The sequence below is a fragment of the Crocodylus siamensis genome, chromosome 2 (assembly GCF_052110815.1).
Source record: "Crocodylus siamensis isolate JL-2025a chromosome 2, ASM5211081v1, whole genome shotgun sequence".
Lineage (NCBI taxonomy): Eukaryota > Metazoa > Chordata > Crocodylia > Crocodylidae > Crocodylus > Crocodylus siamensis.
In genome coordinates this window covers 56,556,630-56,583,241 of record NC_143396.1, presented here as the reverse complement: position 1 = coordinate 56,583,241, position 26,612 = coordinate 56,556,630, and the positions used below count along the sequence as shown (strand labels likewise).

The window sequence follows — 26,612 nt, the reverse complement described above, 5'->3', positions numbered from 1 at the left end:
ATTTTACAAGAATGATATATTTGATACAGTGCAAAAAGCCCTTCAGGCCAAGGTGTCTATCCAAAGACGCTTTCTGAAAAGACTGTAATCAATTTTTATGTAAGCTGATACCTGCAGTCCTCAATGAATAAAATGGGACAAATGATATCAAATTGGAAGAGAAATGATAACAGCTATGATGTGATTAGAACCTCCAAATCCCCCAAAAACAGCTGATAGATGTATAAAACGCATATTTTCATTGAACATTTTTAAGTAGCTTCATGTGAAAGGTATCTAGGTTGAGTAAGATAAATTATTTAAGAGCTGCCTCTAGTGACACTTTTAAAAGCTGCTTGTTACTTGCAACTTCACATAAAGATGAAGCAAATCTGAAATGCTGCTGAAACCACTAGAGAAATGTTGGCCTTGAAATTGACATTTAGAATAGTGGTTTAGATCTTCAATTTGCTGTATACACATCAGCTTTTAGTTGAACTAAAATTATGAGGGGAATACATTTTTATGAGCAGTAACCTTGTTTGCCCATAATATCATTTTGACATTTAAAATCAAGTTCTGAAGAGTATCCAGAATTTCAAATTGGGGATGGACTAATATTTTGGTGAATCAGTTGATAGAATAATACACTAGATGCTAGTAGATGTATGAGCCTATAAACAAACACAATACAGGGTAAGTTCTAGTTGCTTGTAAATTTAATTTCAGTGTTTCATTTTTTGATTTTTGTGTTTTCTTGATTCCACAGTAATAAAACAAGTACAAGAGTGGAAAAAGACTGGAATAATAACACTCTTGTATGGCCTTGTTTATTTTTGTCTGTTCAGGGAAACTAAATTACAGTAGAACTCATGTACCAGAATACAGGTTTACTATTATCTACTTACAGCATCTCTCACTCTCCATTTCCAATTGTATCCACCATATAAGGACAACGTTGCTTATCTTGCTGGGGTCTTTTGACCCTAGCTAACTTCCTGCCCCGAGGGCAGGAAGCTGGACTTGATGATCCTTGAGGTCCCTGCCAGCCCCTAACGTCTGTGAAATCTATGATTTGTTTTCCCCCTCCAACGCCCTTTCAATGTAGGCTTTCCTATAAAGCCCTCAATATATGGAGTCTGAAATATTCTCTATGACAACTTAGTAACGGTGATTAAACTGTCACAAAATTAAGAGTGTTTTGTTTTGTTTTTAAGAGAGTATAGCTGATGATTCTTGGTCTGGGATCACTGAATCTAGAACTTGCTACCCCATCCTTCTGCTATCAAAGCTCAGTTTTGATTACCATCAGGATACTCACTAAAGGTCTCTTCCTAGGTTTTTGTGGGAAAGTAAATGGGTGTTTAGTAAGATGTTGGGAGAGAGCTAGTAATTGTTTTTAATTTGCTGTTATTTTTGGAATGAAGGGCAATATACAAGACTGAAGCAATATAAAGCGGTGGTATCTTACTTTTTTGTGTGTAAAATCCTTATCCTGTTTCAAAAAAGTTGTTTTGGTCTATTATAAGGAGTACTACTTTATGTGAATAGAAGATTGTAGTTTTATATATTCTGAATAAAGAATTATATTTTTGCATTTCAATTTAGGTGCCGGGTATGCCTTTTCAATAGTACAGAGTAATTCTTTCTTTGAAATTTCATAGTGAATATTTTAAATGCTAATTTAATTCAGTAAGATTTTTAAAAAGTAATTGCATCTACATATTGAAATTATACCCTTGAATGCTTAATTTTACTCCAAAAAAGGTTATATGTGGAAAGGAACTGAATTTAAAAAAAGGAGAGTGGTACTGAACATTTGCATGCCTAAAAGTCAGGCTACCCAACTCTTGAGTGGAATTAATAAACTGTAGGTAGGCATGTAATTTTCTCCTATTTAAAGCAGAGTGATTTCATAGATTTCATAGACATCAGGGCTGGAAGGGACCTTGGGAGATCATCGAGTCCAGCCCCCTGCCCAAAAGGCAGGAAGTCAGCTGGGGTCATAGGATCCCAGAAAGATAAGCATAAGCTCTTAGGAAGCATGATGATGCCAAAGCCAGCTGATGAGAAATGCCAGAGAGAGAGGTGTTCATGAAATCATCTTCTCACCTATCTGTAGCTACATGTTGGCACTTTATTGACACTGGGATTTGCAGTCTGAAACCTGTGCCCAGATATAGGTACACAAGTCATCATTTTGTGGCTCTTACTTTTCGTTTAAGGCTGGGATGTCAAATTAAAGATGCCTACCAGGCCAGTGGAAGTTGAGAAGAGGGTTGGCTTGCTGCTGTATCTGTGGCCTTTGGGCCCTACTGCAGCAGGAGGGCAAATGGTTACCCTCCAGCTGCTTCCCCCTATCAGCAGTGCTGCAGCCCCAGCTCTTTGAATGTTGGCTCTGCTGCTGTCACCGCCGCCACTGCCACATCCTCCATGCTGTGTGCTAGAGCTGAAGTCATCACCACTAAGTATTCTGTGCAGTATTGCCAATTCCACCCTGTCAAAAATCTTGAGACAAGCTCTTAAAAGTCAAGAGGTTTGGAATGTAAATCATGAGATGCTATTTTTTCAGTGTGTGTATGTGGGAGGGTTATTTGTGGAGGTGTGGGAGGCTGTGGGTGTGTGAGGGGGGTGGAGACCATTGAGCGGCGGTCCCTGCACAGCCTGGCAGGATGCAGGGTACTGTGGGTCAGGAGTGAGGGGCAGCAGCAGGGCTGGAGGAGCTGTGGCTTGGGAGTGAGGGGTAGGTGGGTGGCTTGTCCAGAGGTGGGGGGGGGGAAGGCATGGGGGGCACGTGCAGGCATGGGCAGGCTGCAGGACAGGGCTGTGCGCCCTACTGTCTTTGCCCTAGGAGTTGTATGACACCACAAGTGGGCAGGGGACACATGGCCAGTGCGCGGCTCCCAGGACAAAGGCAGCAGGGTGCAGAGCCCCAGCCTACAGCAGGCAGCCTGCCTCTGCCCCATGCACATATCCAGGGGGCACATGCCCACCATGCTTCCCCCCAGGGGTGAATGCAGGGACAGGGAGCTGTGGCCCCTGTACCTCTGGACGAGCCTCCTATGGCTTTTTCACATGACCCACCCTGGCTCTGGGACCCCATTCACCCCAGCCCCAACTGCCTCGCTCACTGTGGGGGCCTCTATCTGCATCTCCTCTCTCTTTTTCTCTCCCTGTCCACTCCCCTCCACAGAAGGCACATACAAAGAGCATCCAGACTTACCAGCTGGATGCTCTCTGCTTGCACCAGAAAAAAAAAATCCCAAGAGCTGAAGGTTCTGTTCTGAATTCTTGAGTCAGAGTTAACTTGACTTGGAAATCACGACTTTTTATGTAATAAATAAATATTTTAGATACTTTTAAGAAAATGGGAGACCGGAATTTTATGCACATCAGTTTGAAAGACACAAATCTTACAAGCCCCCTAGTTTTAATAAAAGTGTCCTCACCAGAAGCCAGAGGCTAAGATTGGCTGGGGCACACTCCCCCTCCTTTGAAACCTAGTCCATTGGGTAGAAATGAATGCAAGAGAGTAAGCAAACACAGGGGAGCCTGATGTTATAGCACTGTGATAAGGGAACTCCCCTGAGAGAAAGGAGCCCTGAGTGCTGCTTGCTGTTCTTGAGGGACTTTGTGTTACTTTCTCATTGGATAACAAAATGCACAAACTACAGGACCCAGGAGCTGAGTTCCCGCAGCCTGCATTCATGACTTAGCAACTGAGTCCCATTCCCCCTCCTCTGCTAAGGGAGGTGTAGTTTGTGAATCCTAAATGGCTTTAGGTTTAGTGGCTAAATTCTTGGCTGAGCTAAGATGTCAGTGCTTGTGGGCACATGCAGTTGCTGACCTTTAGGCACTTAAGATTTTTTTTTCCCTGGAAAAAACTTAAGAAAAATCTATATTGGGCAAGGGTGCATTATGCTTGAGATGTTAGACTAGTTCCCAAACCAGAAACAGCGTAGCATGCCTATATTGCTGTATTATGGCATGGTTTCAAGCACTGCAGTGCCTTGTCTTATATGCACTTCGGGGGGTTTTGGTATCTAAGGTTAGGTGAAGTTTCTGTTAATTGCTCTCATTGGTAATCTGATATTGCCTTTGAGAAGCTAACTGGATAAGGAGAACAGACAGATAGTATTAACATGAAATGGGTGCACAACTGGTTTAAATACTTCACTGTCATGTGGGGGAAGACATTTCACATGGGACCTGTTCCAGTCCATATGAACATGGATGACTTGAATCATGGAAGAGAAAGTACATTTATAAAATTAGTGCATGATAAGAAGCTGGAAGGAGGTGGCAGGCACGTTTAAGGATTTGAGGTCAAAGTGGTGAAATAAAGAATGTGAGGGAGGGAGTTATACTTAATCATAAATTGCGTACGAGTCAGTAGTGATGTGCTTGGGGTAGGGAAGAGACAAGTCTTGCCCTGGGACATTAACGCAAGTGTTATTTGTAAGCATAGGAGAATATAGAGGGGAAGACATAAGTGTTCCAGTAAATAAAAAGTTGTTGTAAAAGAGAGGCTGATCAGTTATCCTACATGAAGCAATCTGGCTTACTAGCAGCAAAGGCAACTTACTTCAGATATTAGGGAAACTATATAATATTTATAATTTGAACTATAAAAAGTAGGGACATACTTCTTGTCCCAGGACCAGTTGTGCCTGCATTTGTCCTGGAACGCAAAGGGCACAAGATTGGCAATTACACACACTGCCCTTCCAGTTGAGGTTTAGCGAGCAACTGAATGCACTGCTGTTTTTCTGCCCTTGATTCAGTGATAAAACTGGGGGGTGACAGTTCAGATGCACTTTATCATGTCTGAGAACAAACTTTTAGGACAAACTTTGCTGGTTGCCACATGAGGCTGGGAAAGGAATCCCACCCTCTTTCCCTGCTGCTGTGTGTCGTGATTTAGGTTGTTTTGTTTTTTTAAAACCTTCCTCAGAGGCATTGGATGTTGGCTGAAGCCAAGACTGGGTGTTTTGACTGGGGTGTGCCAGTTATCCTTCTGAGACTTAAACCTGGATGTTCCTGAATAGAGGGCATTTCCCCTCCAATCAGGGTCATACCAGGTTCCTTCCTAATCCCCAAATCACCATATTTGGGGTCATGAAGGAGTTTTACCCTATGATCAGATTAGTATGGTGTGTGGAGGTTTTTGCCTTCTGTAGCAGGGGTTGTGGCCCTCTTCCTGGGATCCCTTGAGTGTATATGAACCTATACAGCAGTAGGACTTTGACTGCCGTGGTCCCCTTGCTTTAACTATGGTTGTTTAAGTTAAGTCTTGTGATGTGTCAGGGTCAACTGGATAGTTTTGCTAAGAGGTTAGACGATGGACTTGTGTAGGATGGGAATGATCCTGCCTCAGGTAGAGGCTTGGTCTAGATGACTCCCTTCCAGCCTTAATTATCTATGATTTTTAGCAGCTCTTATCCCACTGACCTTTTTAGGGTTTGTCCCAGGACAGTGGACATCTGAATGATTGCACTTTGTCCAGGGAAAAAATGGCTTGTCCTGGGACAAATACAGCATCTGTTCATAGCCAAAGACAGTGAAAGCCTGGAGGAGATTACCTAGGGAGGTTGTGTAATCTACTTCATTCATTCTTTAAATTCAGGTTAGACAATGGGCTGTCAGGGATGGATGCATGCATGTCTTGTCTGAGAGTTGGGGGTAGACTAGATGGTTACTTGAGGTCTTTCTAACTCTGTTTCCAAGATATAAAAAAAAATGCAGAATACAGCAAGTATATATTGAATAAACTCAATGTAACAGTAACAGGATGGATTTTTGCTTATTGTTATGATGGCATGTATCAACACATACCAGTCCCACATAGTACAATGAACTAATCTGAAAGAACAAAAAAAAGACAAATACAATAATACAGAAGAGTAGATGCTGTAAAACTGCAACCTTTATAAATCTTATTTCTTTAGATTGCTAACTGTTGACCTACAGCTTCAACAAATTATAAACATGATGAATGATTTTTTTTAATGATGAACTTTATCTTCTCAAGAACAAGTTAGGTAGCTAGCATAAACTATTTCTTTTTGTTATATATTGTGCCTATCTTATCACAGAGAGCCTGGAAAGCAAGGCAAGTAATTAAGCAGGTAGCAAAGAGAAGGGAAGTGTGAGGAGGGGGGGAAACATAAGTAGAGGTCAATATATGGAGGTCAGGTCTTGGCATTAATGACCCAGCTTCCCTGAGGCCCTAGGAAGCAGAATGTGGTTGGAAAGGGTTTTTAATTTTTTGTTTTACTTTGTTTTTCCTTTGTGGAAAGAGGATCAGAGTGTGAAGATGTACAGAAGCCAGTAATGCCCCACCCCATCCAAATGCAAACACCAGCCCTACCTAGCTTTAAATCTCCCTTGTAGTACATGGAGGCTGCTGAGAGAGTGGAATATTATGAATGTGTATCCCTGGTGCCCTCCTACTCCTGTCTACATTTTTAGGGGGCAATAAGCTAGGCAACTCCAAACACCAGTGCCATTCCCCTTCTTCCCTTTAACTTCACACATCCGTGCTCACTTCCTTTAGGGAGCCAGGAATAACACTTTCACTGTGAAGTATGGAGACCTTGGTTTTATTGAGAGAATAAGAAGAGGTAGTGCTTGAGCATGTGGAAAGCATGGAATTGAGGAGGTTATTTCAAATGGACTAACCAAAGCAAGAGGAAGGTGTGCTTTGTTGAATGTGGGATCCTCTGCATTCTATTTCCTACCCCAGCCTTCTAGATTAAGCCTAGCATGCCTTGTTTCTTGAGCACATTGAGGTTTTAAGTGTTCCCAGGTTACCTTGGTAATAGAGAAGAGATGAATGGCAGGAATTCTGGCAAGCACATGCTTAGGATTGGAGGTACTGGACAATGACCTATGTGGATGTTCATAAGAATATAAGAATTGCCATTTACTGGGTCAATCCATAGGTCCATTTTGCCCAGTATCCCATATCAGACTGCCGGAGAGTGGATGCTGAAAGGGAGAGTAAACTGCTGTAAGACCAGAATTCCCTCCCCTGCACTGTTCCTCTCTCACTTGCAGCTTCTAGCATTTAAGGTCTAGGAAGTTTCATAGGGAGGCAAGTAGGAGAACTGGAGCTGGGAGGATATAGAGAAGATGATTACATATGTCACATTACTACGTAGTACATATCTGGTAGCAATTCCTGTAAATACTTGACAACTCTGAAACTAGAAAACATGTAAAACTTTTCCCAGTAAGTATGTGTGCACTTTCTAATGTAAAGTGTTCAGGTAAGCAGCCTAGCAATACAAATAGCTAAAACCAAAGGAATCACAAGTAAAAGAGTAAATGTTTTCAATCCGAGCCTTCAAGAGGCCGAGAAGCGATATACTACAAGTGTGAAGCCTCGATTTATCTTTTGGGCCAGTCGTGCTCCCAAATTTCACAGACCTCCCTCATTCGGTACAGTACACAAACCTGGAGATGGCCTCCTCCAGAGCTAAATGCTGACTGCTAATCCCCTGCAATGACGCATGTGCATGGTCACAAAATCAAGTCAAACTACAGCATTCTTGTGCATTTCCTTCACTTGCATGATCAGTTTCTGGCTACAGCATTTTCTATACTTGCACAATTGGCTTTTTTAGAATGAAAGTAAGTGGCATAGTTCAGTGATATCAGAGAAATTTCTGCAGGACCCAGACCAAAATCGTTATCACTTAACTGGGGAAAAAGCTTTAAAATAAGTGGTGTGGGAACAGTCCTTGTTGGGCATGTGCTACATTACAACTTGCACCTGTATTAGAAATTTCAGAAGAAAGTGAGACTGAACCTCCCTATCACTGCTTGAAGAGTGTGAGCAAAACTAATGATTAGTAGTAAAATTGTATTATTGCTGACATTGCCTTTGTTCTAATTTATACATAGTGTATTGAGGCACTTGAATAGTCAGTGTTAGAATCTATATGGTACTCATATTGTGCTAATACTTGGAGGCTCCAGCTAGGATTTGAGCCCAGTTTGGTTGAATGCTGTAAGCATATAACAATCTTAAAATGACAACATAATTTAAATTTTATATAAGTACATAGCACAGTTTTACAATTAGATAACCTTTTGTTGGAGATTGCTGCTGCCTCGACACTCATGTACATGAAACTTACAAAGTATGAAACTTAAGAAAAAAGTATAATTTTACAAATTCTGGCTAAAGGGTTTTTGCCTTTGTTCCTATTATTGAATGGTGAAACATTCATTGACCTAAGTGGGAGCAGCGTCAAATTGTTACATGTATATTTGGATTGGGCATTTCCTGAGGGTTGAAGGTGGAATGTTGCAAAGGATGCCATCAAAGAGGAATGTTTTACCAGTCAGACCAGTCACAGAAATGTCTCATGTGCTCCAGTCTGATGATTAATTGAAGATGAACTTAAATTATGCCACAAATTATTCTCTGGTGGGGACAGTAAAGGGCATTTTGTTGCTCACAATTGTGCATCATGAAATAAATGTTTTATCTTCAGCAGTTTACAAAAAAGTCATTGCTTGAAATAGTATTTTTAGTTTTGTTCAAATATTGTTTAAAAAGTAACTTAAGAAACTGCCAGTATTAAATCTTCCTAAAAACGAAAGCTTTCTTCCACTTAATTTGTGCTTTTGTTGTTGCTAACAAATAATTTGCTGTATAGGTTTTTCTGTACACCATTGATAGAGTCTATATGCTTGTCATCCCAGTGTGCTGAAAATGTTACACTCAAATCAAGAGCTCCTTTCTGGTTTTGTATGTCCTCACCTGCTCCTCACTGTAAATCATTGAGATGTCAAGTGCAATGATTAATTAAGCTGCACGTGCAAGTGCTTTTTTTCACCTGTCAAGTAGGAGAGAAAACTTACTATAGAGAATTGTGTGTTGCTGTTTAATTCACTTTTACTCCAAGTGGCAAAGTTTGCAGAAATGCTTTACATCTAAATTTCATTTACATTTATATACTTATAATTTGGTGTTGGCCTAGGAATTTAGAATACCACAAGGCATAATTACAAGAATGTGAAGTTTACAGGAGGAGTATATTAAGGGCTGAGGAATGTAAAGGTTTATGGGGGACTTTTGCATAGGTGTACAGGAGGGTCTCAGCAATATTGTAATTTATTGTATGCAAAATGTTAGCATTAGAATAATTTTAAATCAGGTGCAGAGTTGCTTACAGATTACTGTTTCAAATAAACTGATTAATTCTGCATCACTAACCTATCAGCTTGTTTGTATGCATGTATGTGTAAAATAAGTAATTTCATTCATTTGCAATGCTTGAATTGTTTTCCCACTCTCTTTTTTTCCGGGCAAGTGGTAACATTAAATTGTATACTGATCTTAATCTGTTATTAAAAGGTCCTAGAAAGGCAGATTACAAGGTAGATTCAGGTTTTGAATCAGTTTTGCCATTGGTTTAGCAGCGGGTGGGCAGGCAGATGCCTGCTCAGAGTAGAACCTATTGCCATTTTTCACCATTGATAGAGTAGCCTTTCAGAGTCAATGAGCTCTGTCAATGTGAGCTTGTCAAGGCTACAACTTCATAGACCTGAGAGGCGGTTTGAGAGGTCAGCCCTTTTCAGGTTTGCTGTGATGCAAATGAACTTTAATGCTTAAACAACTATTGGAATTTTTATGTCTGCTCCTTGTTCTTTTTTCTTCACAAAGTCATTGACGAGACATTCAGTGCTTTTTAAATTGGAAGTTTCATTGTGCTAAAGACCTAGTACAGATTTACGGAGGGCTGAAAGCAGTTAGATCATGTTCTTTTCATGGTGCGATTAGAATCAAATCGATTTCCCTACAGCCTTCAGCATTCAGATGGCAATTTTAACAAAGCTTGGGGGCTAGACAAGGGACAAAACGACTGAACTGAATGTTAATTACACTCTGCAGCCTTATTTTCTTTTGATTTGGAGCTGACTGGCAACTAAATTAACAAAAGTGTGACCATAACTGCTGCCCTATTTTCATTTAAAAGGAGAGCAGACTCTAAAAGGCTATCTTTACAAAGAAACAAGTGAGGTCTGCTGATCATTGTTAAAGGGCACGGTTTTTAAAAAAGTAGTAATAACTCCCAAAACCTTAATTCCAAAAATTAATACAATAAATTAGTCACTGATGCAACCTATTTTTAGAGCTGTTTTAACTCCCACTTTTAATACATATTATGTGGTAAAAACACAAGTTGATAAAAAATCATTGTTATCTATAAATAATCATTTAATCATGTGACCATAGCTCAGGCTTAGTCATTTTGTTTAATATTGAAAGACTGCATGATAACTAGAGAGCCAATAACGAATTTTTATATGAACATTTTTTTTTCTTTTGAAACGTTAAACAAGTGATTTGAAAGCTGCTGTTAGTTTTGATTTGGTTCACAGAATTCCTGCGTGACAGATTTCCAGTTTGATTGTCAGTGTTTGTTTACAGTGTCTCTCTTTGGGAGCAGTAACAGCAAGATGCTCCCCTAACACCCCCTTTGCCTTGCTGCAGCTGCACTAAGTTGCATTTGATCCTTGTCATTGCTCCGTTCTTTGCACCTGCAGTTCTGTCCATCTCATCTTTAACACCTGGCATCATGAATTATCCTCCTTTATTCATACTGCTAGTAAATCCCATTTAGGGCTGAGTAGCATATATTGTGGCTGCCAAATGACCATAAATGTCAGAGAACATTTCTAAAATGTAAATATACCCAAAATACTGTGAAGTTTTACTGCAAAAGTCTGACCTACTTTCCATTAATACTTTTGCATACATGCAAATTTCAACTTTAAAAGATTTCAAGGTTTAGATTTTAAAATACTTTGGAATTCTTTGTCTAAAATGTCATGTGTGAAAGCTTAGATGATCAAAGATTTAGAGCTTTGGGATCTTCACTGTTGGTTTTAAGTGTTCGTAGGTTATCAGAACTTTCTGTATTTGCTTTTCCAGGATTATCTGGTATTCAGAGCTAGAGTTACAAGGAAAATTTCTTTTATGTATTGTTCATAGAATATTAGGTATTTGTACTTGACCTCTTATATTGCAAAATACAGTTTAAAGCAGCTGTCACTTGTCCAAATGATGACCTTTTTAGAAGCAACATAGTCAAATTAATGGGATTGGGTAACTTTATTTTTATGCTTAACAGTTGTTTGAAAATTGCTGTGAAGTACACTTATAAGAGGTTAAGGCCAAATTGATCTTCATGTAATTAAAATGTATTTATGAGCAGTTCTGCTCAAAAGTTGGAACACTTTTTTTCCAAATCCCATAGTTAGTTGCTTTTGTTTCTTAAAAAGGTCATCTCTGTTCTAGTTACTGTTTAATACTGAGAAGCTTTGATAGTGCTGCAGACCACCCTGTACTTAGTCACTGTCCTGTACCTCTCTCCTTTTCACACAAAAGCAGCTGCAAAACAAAGTTTTTCTAAAACCAGTCAAGAGTAAAATTCTTTCTCATTTGTCTTCCAGACACGAAGATCGATTGAGAAGTTATTAGAATGGGAAAACAATAGGTTATACCACAAGGTGAGTGCCGCAGGGAGCAGCTTCGTACTGTTGGAGTCTGAATTGCACAGTATGGAAACAGATGCTTTTGTTGAACGAAAAATATGAAAGGTGGACAAATGGGCTAGTCTGTGTGCTGCAATAAAATACAGCTCATTTTTCTTCTTTTTCTTTCCTCCTTGTCTAGCTGTGCTTGCATTGGAGACTGAGCAAAAGGAAATGTGAAACGAATAACATGATGGAATATGTAAGTTAAAGGGCTGTTTTGTGAGTTTCTCTATTAAATGATCATTTATTTTGCTTCTGATCTTATTCTTTTCATGATTATTAATCAGTAAAGGTGTCAAGAGCTTAATCGCCTGAGTGCAAGGATTTTCTACGGTTCACAGATGCATGGTTTCATGTGCAGGGCTGATTTATAAAGTTATGAATGACTTGAAAACAAGGCTTCACTGTGTTCTGAAAAATAATAAATTAATTGCCAAGATAAAATAGCTTGAACATGTGCTGATGGAGTGTGAAATTTTAGATGCTGTATAAAGAATAACTGCAACTTTGGTTACGCAGCAAGTCAGATATGGCTGTTTTATATAATGCTAATCAAGTCTAAAAGTATGGAAGAAGACCTTTCAACTAAGCTGTTGGAGCTTAAGAAACCTTTACCCTTTTTAGGTTTTAACTACCCTATATCTCAAGTGTCTTGAAAGTATCTTTATCTTTTAATAGCATCACTAAAATATTTTTAAAGTCATCTTAATAGTCAGCTGTAACAGACTCCCCAGTTCATTTATTCTCTAAAAATTCTATGCCACTTAATGGCATAGAACTTTTCATGACTGTTTTAACCACTTTATGGGTAACTGGAGGAAAATGCTTGGGGCAGATGAATTTGCTAAAACTATATATCATTGGAATAGCTAAGGTTTTTTTTTAATTGTGAAAAGTGAGAGCAGGAAAGGGTTAACTATTTAAAGTAAAGACTAACCTTGGAGAGATACCTAGTTAGCATTTCTAACTTATCTATGGTCTTTTATTACATGATATTTTGTCTATTCTTTGAAACAATGCAGCCATCGTAAGGAGCCGCATATAAAAAGATTGATTAAAACAGTGATTAAATAGTTAGAAATTATCTTAAAATCATCTTATCTCTGTTAGCCTTTCCCCTTTCTTCCATTTCACATTAAGTCCTATTTCTAACCTGAAATATAAAAGATTTTTAAAATGCCTCTTTTCATAGAATAGCTCTATTCAGTGAACTGAATAAGTACAATTTTTATATCATTATCTTTTATATAAAGCATGTTAATTTATGATGAGACATGAGATACTTCGCTACAACTAGAAAAAAGCAAATTTTAATATCCTGTTTTGATCTTGACCTATATGAACATGCTCCTGTTTTTTCATCACTGAAGACTACCTTCTTTCTACAGCAAGTACTTGTCATAGTCCCCTCCCCCAAGTCTTTTGCCAGTTAAACTGGAAACATAAGAGGCTATTTTTTGAAATTCACTTTGAAATGTGGCTTATCATATCTGAAACCTAATGTTTTTAAGATGAACTTGTAAGAAAGTACTGTTATTCTTCATATAGTAAACATTGTTTTGATTTGTGTATAAAACCATTTGGTCTATATAAGTTGAGCATAAGTGTTCACAAGATCAGGGACTAAGGGTGAAGAAAAACAATTTCTAAAACTTCTAACAAGTTTTGTGCAGATGTATTTAGTGTGAATTAAATTTCTCAGGCCTGATTTTTCACATAATTCCTTTGCTTCACTCTTTAGTTAGCAGCTAGTAATATACTGATCTCAAAGTAATTGTATTAAAAAATAACAGGGGAAAATGAACCTACTATTTCATTACTCTCCTGACTTCATGTTTAGGCATCTCAGTTGATCTTGATCACATAAGGGTTTTTATCCAAATGTATAATACTAAACAATTAGCAAGGTGCTTTCAATATACGCATATAAACAATGACTTGCACTCCTGTAGCTTGCCGGAGTTTGAAATGTAGGGATGAATTTCAAAATATGGAACACATATCTATCACTTAGTCATTGGAGATGCTGGGAGTTTGGCATTTTTGATACAAAGCCACCTTTATATAATAATTTAGATTCAGAAACCAAACTTTAAAGCACCTAATTTAAAAAAATCTTAACTTCATTGATCAAATTAAAGCTTTGTTTGTATTTCATGAACTAAAAAAAAAAGGAGATATCCTCTAAACTGCCAATTGTACATTTCCCCCCATGCTCTCAAATCTTTCTGTTATGTGTTTCAGGTAATAGGCTTTTTATATGAATGTTTAACAGTAAAAATGTGTATCTTTAAAATTAAATGTCTTAAATATATTTCATATAAGAAATAAACTTCTTAAATGAAAGGCAAGTTCTGTTTAGCAGTGTGTGTTAAATTCATAGTTAAGTTATTCTGGAAATATCAGTCCAAGAAGAATGTTAGGAATCCCAGTTTACTATGTCTGTATATTTATAGACATGTCTTTGCAAAAGGAACATTTTCATGAAAGGCTGCTTCCTTAAGATGCTCTTCCAAATACACAGATTTAAACTGTATTTGCCTATATTTTATTTGACATCTCTCATCTCAAAGTGTCAACATGGCATACAAAATACTTCATGGAGTTTAGATAGAATCCTGCCCTGTATTTTCGTGCTGAAACATGAACCAAGTTTCTTATTACCTACATGATCTTGTCTGAGATAAAGGTGTACAGTCTTGAAATGCATAAGGAGATTAGTAGAACAGTAATCAGACTTTTTATAGAAAATCATCAAAACTAAGCATAGCTTTATAATAATGAATACATTGCAAAATTAATTTGAACTCAGAGAATATTTATAATGAGGTTGCAAAGTTATTCTCATGTATTCATCTTCTGTCTTAAAAACTAATGTCTATATTTTGTTATGGAAAACTTATGAGCCAGATAACTGAGTTTGTCAAAGAATAATTAGCTGGTGGCATACTTTAATGTGTCTAGTGACCTGTGAGTCATGTTTCTCTCCCCCATTATTATAGTTTGGGTATTATAGTTTACTGCTCTTAGATAGGCACATGCTGTGTAGCATCACTTACTAATGACCCCCTACCCAAGGAGGGTGGCACGGGCCTTGATTGTTCCTTTCCCCATAGTTTTTGATAAAACTTAAATTTTGATTGGATGCTGTATTACACTTCAGCTAGTTTATAGGATTAATTCCAAGTCTATTTAATTTTTTTTTCTTTTTACACAGGTCATCCTTATAGAATTTTTACCAAAGACACCAATTTTTCGACCAGATTAGCATTTATTTATAGAGACTTACTCAAGTATGTTGTCTTTTCCAATGGTGCCTTGCTTGGTGCTCTCCTGGTGGTGACATAGCATTGGTTCTACAGAATCTTGTGGTGTTTTTGTTCTTCATTTTGTTTTTTAATAACAGCATGTTCTAAGTGCATTTTGTCAAACTTTGCAAAAGTCATTTCATGCAAATGTTAAATACTACTTAAGTTATTACTTGTACTTTTTCTGTTTGTTCATGTATCTTGATTTTTTTTCAGTCTTTTGTGTGTGTGTAACACATATATATATATATATATATATATATATATATATATATATATATATATATAGTGTGTATGTGTATGTATATATATAAAAGTATAAATACACAATTGAAATAGTCTACAAGTCAGCAGGTATTTTTTCCCCTGAAAATAATTTAATCACTTGATTGTAAATTGTATAAGTTTTAATGATGTACCTCAGTAAAACTTCTATAACCCTCCCCAAATTTTGCCAGTGACATTCCAGTCATAAATTTTATTACCTTTGGGATATCAGTCAGCCACCTCCAGTTTGTATAGCGAGATGCATTTGCTTTGAAACTATCTTTTTTGGAACCTGGATGTCACTGCACCATTACAAGTCTCTTTACTGTTTAATGAAGAGATCCTGTCAGCTGGTTCTGAGGAAGATCTACTTTAATAGTTAATAAACCAGAAGTATAATTATTTTACTTAGACTAAAAGAATCGCTGAAGGACTTGCATGCATCTTGTGATTTGTAGAGCTCAGGATTGCAAAAATACACTAGTATTACAACTTAATGTATATATTGTATGACAGGCTAATGCCATATAACAGCTTTACTCTTATTGTTTATCAGCTGTTGTACACAGGGGTGCAAAATAATTGTTTCAGTAAATTTATTATCCAGAAAAGTCTCTTTCAGTAGCTCAGAAAAAGTTAACTGGTAGGCAAGTGTGTTTGAGAGAAACCTTGAACATTACAGTTCAGTTCAAAATGCAAATACAGACAGATGCTATGTAGCTCAAAAAGTCAAGTCAGGTACGCTGGACAGTAGTGAACTTTATTTACTGTACCCTGGTTTCTGCTCATTCTGGTTTACATAGTTTTTTTCTGCACAGGTATGTTTTTTTAACTGAATACATGATGTAATGCTTGGGTCAGGTCAGTCATATTTAATTTCTTTAACTTATCTCTCTTGGTTGTACATATCTTCACACACATTTTTCTTTTAATAGCTACTCAATCTTTAAGTATATATTTAAAAGTACTGTACATGAACTGTACTGTACAGTGTATGCTAATAATTTGCTCCTCTAATGGCTGTGGTAGCAAGCAATAATGTGAATAACTATGAAAAACAAATTATACCTTGCTTAATATTTGTATGAATGGAAAGTTGACACCACTAGAAGAATAACATTCTCTTTTTAATCTTTTAAATATAAGTTTCATTTTTTGCAGTAATATACTACACATACCTTGATGTTGCAAACTATTTTTATATGCTTCTTTAAAATAATTATTCTATATATATCTTCCAATTGGTGTTATAGTCTCCATTATTTGATATCAGAAACTGTCTAGAAGGTGTTAAGAGCTCTCTTAATCTGTGTTCTCCATACATGCCTCAAACTTGCGATCTTCCATTACTCAATGTCTATCTTGTTTCAGACTGAAAATAACTCTGCCTCTACTTTTTGTGTTATATTTTATTGTACCAAAGTTCTCAGTTGACTATGTAAAATAAATTATGACCTAATTATAATGAAACCCCATGGGATTGTAAGAAAAGTTCATTGGAAGAGGGTGTTTGCTATAATAGGGTTAATGAATTCACTATATTTTAACAATCGCAACAGCAGGAACTGCATTTTTCCATTATGATAGGTGGGGGTTGTTATAATGAGGCTGTAGATGTTTCTCAGAGGTAGTGTTGTATATTTATAATCTTTTCCAGTTCCGGGTGATATGTCATCTGTGTGGAGAAATATCTGTGGGTCTGCCTACACTGTAGTCACTGCTGCACCTGTAGCTCATGGAGATCTACGCAAGTTAGCTTTAAACTAGCTAGGTCAGGTACTGCTAATAATGCAGCTGCATAGCATGCAGTTCACACAGACTAGCCACCTGATTATTTTCCCAGGTTCTCTAGTTTTTGCATCTGTGTTGAATTCTGTACTAGCTCAAGTGTACTGTCAGTACTACTAGGGGCTACCATAGTTCTAGGTCCAAAAAAGAGGACACCTGTCACTGAGGGTAGAGGGGGAGGGGAGTGAAATATGATGGTGGGGGGAGGGGTGCCCTGTCCATTCTGTCCACTCTGTTGCCCCTCACTGACAAGCCACTTTCCCTCCCCCCCACCCACCCCCAGCCCTGCTGCTGCTTCTCACTGGACCCACTGACCCTGGCACTGCCAGTGTCCCTCCCTCCCAAATATCAGTACCCTGGCCCCCACCTCTTGGTGCCCTTCTCTCCAAACCTGCAGCCCCTGGTGCTTCCAGTGCCCTGCACACCCAGCCCACAATCACCCATCCCATCCCGTGCCCCTCACTCCCTACCCAGAGCCCCTGCCAGTGCCCCTCACTCCTGACCTGTAATACCCTGCTCCTCATCCCTGCTAGTGCCCCTCACCCCCAACCTGCAACCCCCACCCCCAGTAGCTCAGGCAGTGCCTCTCACCCCTGATCTGTGGCCCCTGCCCCCCAACCCTGCTGCCCAAGCAGCTCCCGCATTGCTATCCCTCTGTCCCTCCCCCTGGCGTTTTTTTTGCAGTTCCTCTGGTCTGTTTCTCTGTAAGCAGCTGGCCTGGGAGGGCAGAAGAACAACAAAAAACCTGGACATTTTGCTCTTATTTTAAAAACCCACCCGGACACAGCACGGGGCCAAAAAAGAGGACATGTGTGGGGAATCCCAGACGTATGGTAACCTTAAGTACTACCCAAGCTTGCTAGATTGAAGCTAGCAGTGACTGCAATATAAATGTATCCTGACTGGTTTAAAGGCTTACAAGGGACATATACCTAGTGAAAACTTCTTCATATGTAGTACTGTCCTGTCCCAAGAATGTGACTGGTCAGGTGTGGAATTTGAATTAAAATTACTATCATCCAGTTGGTTAACAGACTTTGTGGCTAATTTTTTTCTTAACTCTCTGGGTTGCCCTTTGAAATTTCTATTGTAAAGTAAAGGTCCAAAAGAAGCTCTTATCCTTTTGCAGGTCACTGACTCTGGAATTTCATCGTATAAAGGATGTGTTAAAATATCTGAAATCATGCTTTAAGAAGCAATTCTCATCAAACTCAAGGTCTTTGACTAGGGGTGGCATATAGGGAAATAGGCATTTGGGATCATATAGGCTGTTATGCTTGACCAGGATTCTTAAATGCTTGTAGTTTTCTTGACAGGCAAGCCCATTCGTCTAATTATAAAATGTCTTTACACAAGTCCTTAAGCCTCTAAGCAAGAATCATAGAAATTGGAGATGACCAAGACATTGAGTTAATCTCTGTAGTGCACTGTAGGGATTTTTAAAAATAAACTGTAATCTCCAGAGTTCTGTTTGAACTATAGTTACTTTACATGTTTCTAACAATGGGGTTTTTTGCTACCTTCCATGCCCTAATTTGGGCAGACCAGAAAACAATGGTAAAGGGAAACAGAAAGTATTAAAGAGACTATTTGCTTTTAATGGGGGATTATAAGCCTTTCGCTTTTTTGAAGGATATATTTGTGCTATTGTTTATATAAGAAGTGCCCAACCCCCAGCCTATTGTCAGGTCCAGCCCATGAAGAGATGTCATCCAGCCTGCGATGATCCCCACAGTTCCAACTGTTTGGGGGTGGGGGAACAGTGCAGTGTTAATTGCCACTCCCCTACTATCAGATTTCTGGACCTGTGGAAATCCCAGTGAGCTGGATAGTATGGCTCTGTGTACTAGATTGGACAAACAGAATGGCCCTGTGCCTGTCATCCAGCCCACAAGGCCAAAAGGTGTGAGCACCACTGCTTTATATAAATGTAAAGCATTTAACACACTAGGATAGAATTTGTTAGACTTCTCGCAATGCTAATAATTAATTAACAGTGCTGCTTGTCTACATCATTCATCAATATTTGCTTGATCAGTGAAGACTGGCTACCCTCTTGCTATATGCGTACTTCATCCTTAGGAGAAAACACCTGGTGATAAAAGCATCAATGGCTATCTGTGAAAGTTAGTTGATAGTTGATTATAAGCATAGTTGCCTTTGACTGTTTGGCCAAGCCTTCCTTTTTTTGTAAACACTGACATTTGTTAAGTCCATTAGTGAGGGTATTTTAACTATATTTACGCATATAAATAAATTAAAACCTTTCGGAATATCCATTAGAATAACAGTTTTTCTAACTGTATTGGATTCTGAGAACTTGTTGTAGTTGGCTACTAAATGACATGTGAAAGGGTTCAAAATTATTTTAATTCCCCCCCCCACCCCCCAATTTACCAATTAAACATTGTCAGCTCATAATTTTATAGCAAGTCGCATAATATTTAGGGTTTTTTCATAATGCTTCAACTCCAGAAAACACATGAATAGGTATAAAGGTCAGCTTCTATTTTTTTAGGTTAATGTGACAGCTCTCATTGCTGCAGACAAGGTTTTAAGCACTAAAGGCTCAGAAACCAGAAGGCAAAGAAAAAGCACTCCAAATTTATTCTTTTTAACACTCATCATTTTCACACTAGTCACATGACTTTTGTAGCCTGATTTATGATTTTTGAACATTTGGGGTTGGCAATCCTGAAAATTACTACATTTTTCAAATACAAGTTTCCTTCACTTCATGCTGTACATGCGTTCCTGGAAAATGGTGCATAACTCAAATTCGCATAAAGGGAATCCACTTTACAATGTAACAAATATCGGAGACGTTTCAGTACCTTGACTTTAATGACCCCCCCAGACCCATTTCTGCCACTTTTACAGGACAGTTTTGGTACTTGCCAACAGCAGACAGTACACACAAGCATAGGGCACTGTCATAATGGGGATGGCAACTACAGAAACACATCACAGACAAGTGAGGAGCACAGATCCACACAGGAGACTATATTTGGGTGTGCATCACTCCCACAATGCACAGCACAACGCAGCTTTCACCCCACGGATTGCATAAGATTGAATTTACCTCACATACAATGAATTTTTGGTATAAAAAGGGTCATCACATAAGAGCAAATTTGCACATACAGAACCTGCATAAAGCAAGGGAAACCTGTACTGAGCAATTTAAATAAGTTCCTTAACTAAAGAGTTTTTATATCTGAGGCAACAGTCTGAGATTACTAAAATCCCTGCCCCTTTTCTGCAGAAACCTATCAGTATACTCACAGAAGTAGATATAGTTTATTCAAAGTACTTCATTTGGATAAATAAAAGAAATATGATCTGATGCTAAGGGCCTCTTTATTCCTATATGAGATCAAAACCCAGAAGTTTCTAATGTAAAATTGCTTATAGTTAATAATGGATGCACCTTGGTCCCAAAAGTTGTTTTGGATTCATTGTAGGAATTCAGTCACTACGAGAGGTGCTTTCAGTCTGGCTGGCTTTGGATCCATGACTAAAACCACTTATGCTTCTGCTTGAATAATTTGCTAATGAAAAGACAGTATTTCAGAAGTGAAATCTGTATTCATTGCCACTAATTTGCTGTAATTTCTGTGATTTTCTTCCCCAGACCCACATGGCATTTCCATCCCACGCAGCTTTCTAAGTATAGTGTTTAATTTCTGTGTTAGCCATACCTCTGATGAAAAAACTAATTCCTCCAAAACTCTTAGGAAAAATTAAAACAAGTAGTAGGCTGTTCATATGAAGATTTATGAAATTGCATCTGAAAAGATGATGTGGACTTAAGTGTGTATGACTATTGTTCCCATTAGTGCAGTGCTGTAGATCTCAGGCCAAATTAATATGTTCAGGTTTATGGATAACAGTTCTTGGTAGCATGTCTAGCTTCAGACTTTACCTTATTGTATACTGACAGTCAACATTCAGCCTGGTTTGGTACATCTTAAAACTACTTAAAAGGCCCTTTAAAACTGGAATGGAGCTTTAAAGCCAACTTTGCTATTAGCCCATCACATCTGGATGCAACCGATTTTCATAAGAGGCTATTTTTTGTTTGGTAGAAGAAGCCCTTTTAAACATTTCATCCAGGCATGTGCCCTTTGGTACTGCTTCATTAAAATCAGTTTGTCTCAGAGTATTTGTGAAAGCTGCACAAATAAGGCAGGGGTGCAATCAAGATAATTATAGTAAGTTTTAGTGGGAAGGCAAGATGCAAGATGCTGATATAAAGATTAATACCAAACTGTCTGAGTGTGTCTATATAAAATGGTATTGAGGGATGATGGTTATATTGAAGTTGGTAGAATCCTTTTGTAGGAATTTTCATAGACTTCTAATTCCTGCTACTACATTCTAGGTTTTGGGCAAGTGCAACATTGACCTCTTGACTGTACTCTAATTAATGGTAATTTCTTACATTGTACTTCTTATGAAGAAAGTTTTCCCCTTAAAGACAGAATCTTCCAACATTCTGGTAATTGGCCCCCTTTAGTTTAAAATTTTTAACTGTCCATGTAAAAAAGAGTTATTCATGAAAGCTGCCAGCTTTAAGTATATACCACTCTCTTCTAAGACTGAAGAGTATAATGCATGGCTAATTGTTTCCAAAGAAATTTCCTAACTTGTCACATGACAGGAGCTGTCTGGACTATGTAAAGACCCAAGAGCAGGGTCTGGTGGGAATTAACTTAAGTTCAGATAAGTTAAGGAGATTTGGTTGTCTGCTATCGTGAACTGCTGTCAGATGTTCACCTTTGAAGGACAGATACTAAGTTTTAGAGTATTCCTTGTGATCTACTTTCATTTCCATATGTTATTTTGAATGTTATTTTGTCTTGTGTTAAAAACTAAAACCAGTGATTGTAACCCAAATTTTTCTTTCTGTTTCTATGAAATGTATTTTAAATTTCTTAATCCATTTTATAGACCATATTATAAATCAGATACACTGGTGCAATGAAAGAATAAAGTATTTTCAGGTGGGTCTTTGTTTATATTAATTTTATTATACCAACAGAAAGACTTTCTTAAGTTTTTAAAAATGTATTTTTCATCTCTAATGATTTCAGCGTGCTTCATTATTCATGAAGATATATGTTGTGTATTTCAAAATTTATTCGAACACACCAATAGGGAAGACTGAATATTTCCTTAATGAAAAGTGTAACACTTTGTTTGCCTAATACTGAAGTGTTCAGAGAAAATGCTAACCTAAGGACTGTTTCTAGCTGAAACTAAATTAAGAATAATTTTCTGCAAAGCAGTGTCCTTAGAACATGTGATCTAAATTAACTCCTGTGTATTTCAGTTCATAAAATTGAAGTTAAGCAGACTTGCCTTGGGCTCCCTGTGTACATTAAAATCAAATGTTAAAATCACATGGACCATCATTGTTATGACATCATTCTTAACACTACAGTCATGTTAAATGCATTATAAAGCAGTAATCCTAAAAATGACTTATGAGATTGAGACTGACATTTGTCAAACCAACGAAATCAACTTGTTAATATAACTACATTACACCAGTCTATTAATATACAAAGTATAATTTGGGAAGGGATGTAATAGCAAAACAATGAATTTGTTTTAAATCTAAATACTTAGGAGGCTGCTATTCCATGTAAACTCAGCAGTAGTTATGTCAATTAAGGATCTGATGATAAATGTCTGAGAGAGATTTGATTGCTGCTAGTTGACCATTGGAAGACTCCACTTCAAATATTTTAAATCCAGGATGAGTGCCTAAAAGCTTAGGGGCCAGTTCTATATTCTTAGGGCACTGGGTGGTTGAAAGCCACATAATTGTAAATATACAAATTTAAGAGCATTTAACTGCATCTGCTACAATTACAGAAGTTAATCTGTTGCTGAATTATGTGACTTTATTTAACACATCAACATTCTGTTAGTTTTTCCTGACCTGACCCAGGATTGGAATGGATTCCAATACAAAACCTTTTTAAAGCATTTCTTAAGTTGTATGTATTACAAATTAATAAAAGGCTTATGAAACTATTTCTAAGGCCTGCTCTTTTCATTTTTGTAATGTGTGAAAGGTGTTTTACAGCATAATAACTTCTCAAATAATTTTAAATTTAATATTTTTAATTTGAGCGAGAATGAAAAATGTATGTTGGATGATTATAGATGTTCCTGAAAACTCTAGCACTACAGTTTTCAGAATTGGTGGCATTACCCTTACCAAATTTTTTAAACTAGGCTTAAGTATATTCTTGTTATGGCTGTTCTTCTGTCTTGTTTAAACATGTAACACTTCCATATAGTTAACATATAATTTCCACACACTTGACAGAAAATCACCACTTTATTCACAAAATAATCATTGTAATTAATTTGCTTCAATCTCAGTCTTTGCTTATAAAACCTAGTAATGTTGGTCAACCTAAACTTTAATAAGCAATACGAATCTAACCCTATTTGGTGCTATTAGGACAGTATTGAATTTAATCAACCAGCTTCTTATTTCTTTATGTGTGAAACATTTTACACTTTGGTTGCTTTACTAAAGAAATCCTAACAGCTTCCTTTTATATATATGAAAAAACCCTGGAGCTACTCTGAAGCATGCAGGGTGTTGTAATTTCAGCTTGCAAAGCGGTATGATACAATGTTGCTGAGCAGAAAAGCGCACGATAGATTTAATGTAGCCAATTGTGTACTTTTCAAAAAAAGAGTAACTGTTCAGTGTGAGTTAATTTTGGATTTTTTCAGCATCTCTCTTTTAGGTTTTGTGCTGCATTCTTCTAGACAAATGCGTATTCCATGTGGGCCACTGTTCTGCTAAATGCTCTCAGTTCTCCTTTTGCAATCAAGATTATGTTGCTAAGGAGATTTTGCTTTTATTGGTGCCATTGATTTGTGTTAATACGTTTTGAATACCTCTCGGTATTCTTCCGTAGACAAGGCCAAAAGAAAAACTTCCCTGAGTTTCCCGATTTACATTACAAATGGAGCGGTGGTGTAATGAAGCCGATATAAAGTGGGCAGTTGAAAGGGAACTAAAGAAGGGCACTCAAGTGAGAAATGAAGAAATGTGCCGAGAGCAGCCTGCAGGCCGCCTTCAGTCCAGCTGCAGGAACTGGCTCAGGCCAGAAGGAGAGGCAGAGGGAGAAGAGAGAGCGCCTCCATCCGCAAAGACCACCCACTTTCTGTAGCCCAGCTCTCCGTGGATTACCTCATTGATTAACATGGGGCAATCACAAAGCACTGCTCTGGCTGCAAGAGGAGACTCTCTCCCTTGGGAGCGATGGGGGAGGTTATTCCACCTTTTAGCACTGTAGCTTCCTCTATGAATCCCACAGAAAGTCCTAGTAAAGCTTCTCTGTTCTTCTTAAATACTTCTTGTGCTTTAATTTTTAAATACTTTATAGCGTTTCATTAGAGTGCTTTCTTTTTATAGGTACAGTGTGCATGGAGTGAATTTGACCGTTGCATCTTTTGCCTTCATGTTAAGGAATAGAGGGGACCTTTGTGAACCCCAGAAAACCATACCTCTTGCTTATTCAATTTTATCCACTATATAAAATTCATACCCGAGTGAGGAATTAAGTGAGCAGCTATGTGGTGTTACTTTTGTGAGGGCAGGTTCACTGGTAAAAATAGGGCAAAATGCAAATAGCGAGAGTAGTTACCACACTTGTCACAATGCTTAGAAAATCTTTCCTATGGATAATGTTTTCCCATTCCCTTTTAAACCAGTCTGTGTCCCCTGAAAATGATGAATTGACTCAATTTTCAGTTAATTGTATTTGGTATCTGGCCAGGCAGAACTTTTAGTAGGAGTCATATGAAATTATAATGCAAACTATGCTTTCTGACTCCTGCAAGATCCACTTTAACTGTAAACACATAGGGGTCTCTGCCTGCTCCCAGTCAAACCCATAGGAGATTTACTTGTGACTTTATTGATGCTTCCTTCTCCCATTGTTCTTGAGTAATATTAAAGTCAAGCATACTTCCAAAAATGTCAAATTGCCACATGGTTACTGATATTAATGCAATCACAGATTACCCAAACATGAGATGCAGTTTTCAACTTGGTTCTTTTGGGAACGAGAGAATTGCACAGTGCTGGTACTACATTTGTTCAGTAGTTTGTCAAGTGAAAGGCAAAGGAGTTTTTTGCCCTCCCTTGCAATGTTGCATTTAAATAGAAGGTGAAGGAACAGGGACTTGGTTTAGTTAATGTGGGCTTGGGGACTTACTGGAAAGGGTGGCTTAAAGAGGGTCTTGTAATTATGAAAGTGTTTTACCAGACTAAGTATGGTGTATTGGTTTGGGGAACAGGTGCTATGAGATTTGCTATTGGAACTCTTCCTGTGACACCTGGCTTCAGTCTGTAAGATATTTTCAGAGCTTCTACCAATTTGCAATTATGGGATTTTGAGGCTGGATATTTAGGTTTGATGAAACTTATGTTAGTCCAGCCAAGACTATAGCCATCGCTTAAGATCACTTTCCTTGGGTCACGCCAAAGTATTGGAATTACTATTGGAAAAAATTTGACCCTTTTGAATATTTGGCCATTGTGCTTTTGTCACATTTCCCTTGGTTATCAACAGTAAGTGTGTCTCTTGGCCTTTGAGCCTGTCGTGGAATAGGCTAGTTCTTCATTACAATTTTTGCCATCAGTTCATTTTGCAAATATGTAGTACATGAAATCTTTTTGCTAAATTATCTGAAGCCTCCTGGTTTAGAGCTCGCTTGTTTTGTGGGATGAGGGAACAGGAATAATTTGTGTTCAGAGGAAGCATACAAAACTTAACCCATTAATGATCCATGCTAGCTTCTACCCTTCATGACATGAGATGAATGCAGACTCATGGGAAAACCAAAGACAATATAATGTGAGCAGTTGCAATCAAACTAGGCTAGAGAAAATTATGTATATATTTGCTTAGTTCTCCCCCAACATATTAGGCAACTTAGTAGTCAGAAAAGGGAAATCTGGGAATCTCTTTTTTTAGAATTCAAAACTATTTAATATAATACGAATTAATAGCTGGTATTAACCTGTGTTAAGTTTACATTTAGGCAACTATATTACACTATAAACCAAAATAATTGTTCTCATTGGCCAGTGAAAGTAATAGTTATCACAAGTGTAGACTTAAATTCCACTAAATATTTTTGTTTCTACACGTGACTTTATCTGAGGAGCTGTGTACCCTTGTAAACATTTAGTAAGTCTTACCTCCCTCTTTTGGGTGGATACGTATTATTCATATTTTACAAATGAATAGAGTCTGGAGTGGTGTGTCCAGTGTCTGTATTCTGTATAGGAACTCGCACAAGGAGCTTCTATAATTCATTCCTATTGTGTGTTGATCTCAGGCAAAATATTAACATGTATTTTGCATATGCCAATTAAAAAACAACAAACAATACCCCCCCCAAGGTCTAGAATGTATTAAAGCAGGTAATCTTTTGGTAGCCAGGTTGTAGTCGTATTGGTCTAGAGGAAAAGGCAATCAGGATTCGTAGTAGAGATGATATCTTTTATCAGATCAACAAGATTTTTGCAAAAAAAAAAAAAAAAATTATTGAATTGCAATTTACGTGCCCAAAAGCTTACAATTAAAGAAATTTTTTTTCAAAAATCTTGTTAATCTAATAAAAGATATCTCTACCATGAGTCCTGATTGTGGTAATCTTTTGGTACAT

General features: G+C 37.7%; 1 protein-coding gene across 2 annotated transcripts in view; it reads left to right on the top strand.

The window, feature by feature from the left end:
* The window catches only part of CHIC2 (cysteine rich hydrophobic domain 2), a 133,080-nt gene extending 111,171 nt beyond the window's left edge, over positions 1–21,909 (top strand). For both annotated transcript variants that reach the window (XM_090035938.1, XM_090035937.1), the window contains 3 exons: positions 11,452–11,508; positions 11,675–11,734; positions 14,753–21,909. In XM_090035938.1, the coding sequence (XP_089892064.1) occupies positions 11,452–11,508; positions 11,675–11,734; positions 14,753–14,803 (168 nt within the window). In that variant the 3' untranslated portion in view covers positions 14,804–21,909. The remainder of the gene's footprint in view (positions 1–11,451; positions 11,509–11,674; positions 11,735–14,752) is intronic.
* The last annotated feature ends 4,703 nt before the right edge of the window (positions 21,910–26,612 follow it).